We start from the raw sequence: 4,085 nt of genomic DNA, 5'->3' as shown, positions 1-4,085 counted from the left end.
CCTATAGTTACGCCATACACAAAATTACATAAAAAAATGCATGAAGAGGTACATAGAATAGAAAGATAACCTCTAGCTCAACAATTTACGCGAAGCAACTGATGACCTGGTAGTTTGCTTGTGTGCACTAATTGACCGATAGTCTGCAGTTCTTTAGGTTCGATCCTTCATATAGCTGTTGTTTTTTCTTTTCCCGTACCGACATGTGCAACCCATATTTCTGACATTAGGCTTTTTGTAATTAAATAAATTATGAGACGGTTTTCTGAAGAAAAAAGTTGTGGAGTACAAGAAATGTACTTCCTTCTGTTCATATTATTTATCTTGAGTTTGTCTAGATATGGATGTATCTAGACATATTATTTATCTTGAGTTTGTCTAAATATGGATGTATCTAGACATGTTTAGTGTTAGAACATCCGTATCTAAACAAATTCAAGACAAATATTTGGAACCGGAGGGAGTATGTGAAACGTATCATAAGACGGGTTTGTCAAGTATAAGGACCGTATTAAAACAGTATTCTCAAGTTCTGGGACCGTACTGAAGCAGTTTCTGAGTTTAAGGATCATAGACATAGCCACCAAATTGAAGGACCGTTCCAACATCCGTATCATTTAAGTACAAGATAACTTTGCCCCAAAGTCTGTCACCGAAAGCAACTTAGTTATAATTGATTAAAACCACCTAAAGTCTTCCTTAATGCCAACTACTAGCAACAAACTTCTCCAGCGAACAAGGAGATCTAGATCTAAGAAACGGAACATTTTTTCATCATATCAGGTAGATGACAGATGTGACATGCAGTACACTGTCAGCGGCATACTAACAACAGCGTGGAAGTATCAAGGGACCGACAAAATGCACAAGTCTCTAGTATCAAACAGTATGAAAGAACATCAGCTCAGATTATGTATTCAACTATAACCAACCCATAGATGCCGCATTTGGTTCCAAACAAATAGAATTACATATATATAAGAGACCAAAAGGTTTGATCCAGAGACCAGGGACACAACAACTGATGCTGGACACAGCCCCAAGAAGTAAGACCACAAATACAGAACAAAATTCACAGCAACTGTAAGGATGGACAAAGAATAGCTCAGTAAGTGGGGTAGTAATACCCTGTATTCGCCATTGGCGCGTTTGGCATCCCGTATGGCATGGCTGGATTTGGGCCGAAGCCATTGTTGTAGGTCCGATCAAGCTTGGCCAAGCTCGATGGCCCCTGCATGCCATCCCGTTGGTACTGCTGCCACATCATCTGCTCCTGTGTCAAGAACTGCTGCTTCTTCTCCATCTCGGCCATCTGCACATAGGACGGTGGTGCAAAGGTAAGGGATGCCGCGAAAGGATCTCCACCTACATTCTGCATCGAACCATCTGGTGCCGGAAGAGCCAACATCTGTGTCTTCTGTCCAGGCGCAGGTAGGGCAACACTGCTGGAGCTCCCACTAGTCGCCTGTGCATTGACATGCTGACGGACAACACCTTGGTCGTACATACCATTCAGTAGCAGGTTATCCATACCACCTGTCATTACAGCCTTCTGCTTGGATAAGTTGCTAGCCGTCTCCACAAGGGCAAGTTCCCAATCGGCCTTCCCGGGCTCAGCCGCAGGATTCTGCCACGCAGAAGTCACTTCGTTGGCACCATTGGAAGGGAAGGCCTCCCATGACCCATTGCTACCACCAGCAGCAGGTGGTCCTTGGAATAGGGCCAGAGCAAGCCTATTACCTTGCTCGTCTGCACTCACAGTGTCTTCTCTAAGATCCACCAGATCACCCTGGGGCTGCGGCGGGGGCTCTGGCTTCACCTCTTCCTCCACCTTCTCGGGTTCAGGCTCCTTGTAGTCCTCTGGTGCAGGAAGCGCCTTGATGCTGTTCATGTCCTCCGGCTCTGGCTCTTCCTCCTTGACGGGCTCGGGCTCAGGCTCCCGTGGTGGGCTCTTGGGACGCTTTGCCCGGTCCCTCATAAACTCCTCCAATGTCTCCAGTAACTTATCAGTGACCCGCTGCACCTCTGGGTACTCCGATGATCTCGCAACCCCGGTGTCCTTACACCAAGCATAAAATGAGCAAAGCTCATCAATCTGCTTTGCCGCACTGGCATATGCCTCAAAGGCCTTCACACAATCAGCATACTCCATGTCAAAGAACCTGTCCAGTAGAACTGCAAGCACCTCACAGATATCAGCGTAGAGCTGGAAGCTCTCCCTCGCCATCTGATACAGTGCAACCAGCACCATCCTGCTCTGCTTCGCACCACCTGTGGGGCGGCAGGCGAGGAACCTATCGAGCAGCTGCTGCAGGTGGTGCATGCGGCCAAGGACCCGCTCCGGCTTCATATCCCTCACAGGGGTCAGCGGCCTCTTGTCATCAGAGTTCCCACCATTCCTCTCACGGTTATCATCGTACCCTCCATACCCATTCCCCGGAGGGGAGGTGTACGAGGGTGACCGCCGGCCATACGGGTCAGGAGAACCCCAACGGTCACGCGGGGATGGCCCGTTCAGGCTGGTGCTTCCATTAGCGTTGGAGCCCTGCTTCCGCTCGTGGAGGAGGAACTCGAGGCGCTGGTCAAGGTACAGCGCATAGGTGCGGACGAAGGCAGAGTGGTCCCACGACCCAGAGTGTGCCTCGTCACGGAAGTCAGAGAGATTGAGGAGGCGGGTGCCCCGACGCGTGGCGTGGAGGAGCTCGCGGTGGAAGAAGGGGTCGCCGTCGGTGAGGAGACGGTGCACGAGCATCAGCGACTTGAGCGCGACGACATAGTCGCGGGTGCGGGAGAGCCTGCGGGCGCACCCGGCGACCGCGGCGGCGACGTGGGCGCGGGATCCGGAGGTGAGGTGGAGGATCTCGCGGATGTGGCGCTCCTCGGCCGGCTCGTCGTCGTGGCTGGTGGTCTTGACAATGAGCACGTCGAGCTCCGGCGCGATGTTGCTGGTGACCTTGGCAAGCCCGATGCTGGTCTGGTCCTTGACGGCGCCCAGCGCCTTCCGGATCGTGCTCGACGACATCTCCGCCGCCTAATCCTCCTCCTCGCCAACCAACCAACCAACCAACTACCAGCAACCGCAGCCGCCCGCCTGTCGCTTGTAGATCTGACCAAAAGTAGCACGGCATGAGCCTCGGAGATTTCATCAAAGCCAGACCCAGATCCTTAAAACATTTTGCGGGGTTTAAATTGGAAAGACATAATGATATCTACCGGAGCTCGAGATCCCCGGAGCCGGGAGGCGAGATTTGCTCTGGTGGGCCTACCATAAACTCCGCTCTCGATGCTTATCATCATCATCATCTAAACTAGATCAGCTAAGTTAGCTAGCTACTCCTACTCTGCAGCCGCGGAGCTAGGAACGGAAGCCACCTCCGGCTCCGGGGAGGAGGCGCAGATCCGGGGAGCGAGATTGGATGAAAAAGGGAATACCTTTGCGACGGGCGCAGATCCGGGGCGTCGGGTGCTGGGCTGCGGAGGAGATCTGGGCGGGCACGGGAGGGAGCAGCTCGGATCCGAGAGCCTCTCTCTCCTCTCTCCCCCGTCTCCCTCGCTGGCTGGGGGAGTTTGACCTGGGCTTTCGGAGGAGGAGGAGGCGGGAGGGTAAGCCGGCTGAGGTCCGCGGGGAGGGGGAAGAAATGGTGTGTGGTGGTGTGTTGGGTGCTCCCGGGCGTTTGGTGCCTTGCTGTTTTCAGATTTTTATTTTGGGGGCGGGAGGACGGAGGAGGCAAGCAAGAAAGAAAGCAGCGAGCTTCGCGTGGCTTCCTTCCGTCTTGGTCCCGCTCGCGCCGACGCGCACCCTAGTACCCTACTGCCCCTGTGTCGGTCGGCGGCTCGGCGCCTACCCCCGTACGCTGCCGCTTACTATTTTACCTCCTCGCGCCGGCGTGGGAGGGCACGAGGTCAATGCGGCCACGCTATGCCAGCCCTGCAGACGGTGCGGTGCGGTGCGGTGGTGATCATGCAAATGGTGCCAGCTGCGGCCGCGTACGCCTGGAGGGTGACGCCGGAGGGTCGCCGTGCCGTTGACGTCGGGCCCGTCCACAGTCCACACTCTACCGCGCGCTATCGCTGTCGGTGTGTAG

At 54.0% G+C, this 4,085-nt stretch overlaps 1 protein-coding gene across 1 annotated transcript; it reads right to left on the bottom strand.

Annotated features, from left to right (window-relative positions):
* Positions 1 to 889: 889 nt before the first annotated feature.
* LOC123449015 (putative clathrin assembly protein At2g25430) lies at positions 890 to 3,779 on the bottom strand. Its single transcript, XM_045126076.1, has 2 exons — positions 3,433 to 3,779; positions 890 to 3,106 (listed from the first exon to the last, which is right to left on the bottom strand). The coding sequence occupies exon 2, from the start codon at positions 3,020 to 3,022 to the stop codon at positions 1,106 to 1,108; it is 1,917 nt and encodes a 638-aa protein (XP_044982011.1). The 5' UTR covers positions 3,023 to 3,106; positions 3,433 to 3,779; the 3' UTR covers positions 890 to 1,105.
* Positions 3,780 to 4,085: the final 306 nt, after the last annotated feature.

Source organism: Hordeum vulgare, chromosome 4H (genome assembly GCF_904849725.1).
Source record: "Hordeum vulgare subsp. vulgare chromosome 4H, MorexV3_pseudomolecules_assembly, whole genome shotgun sequence".
Taxonomy (NCBI): Eukaryota; Viridiplantae; Streptophyta; class Magnoliopsida; order Poales; family Poaceae; genus Hordeum; species Hordeum vulgare.
The sequence above is the reverse complement of the archived record's forward strand: the minus strand, read 5'-3'. Positions and strand labels throughout refer to the sequence as shown.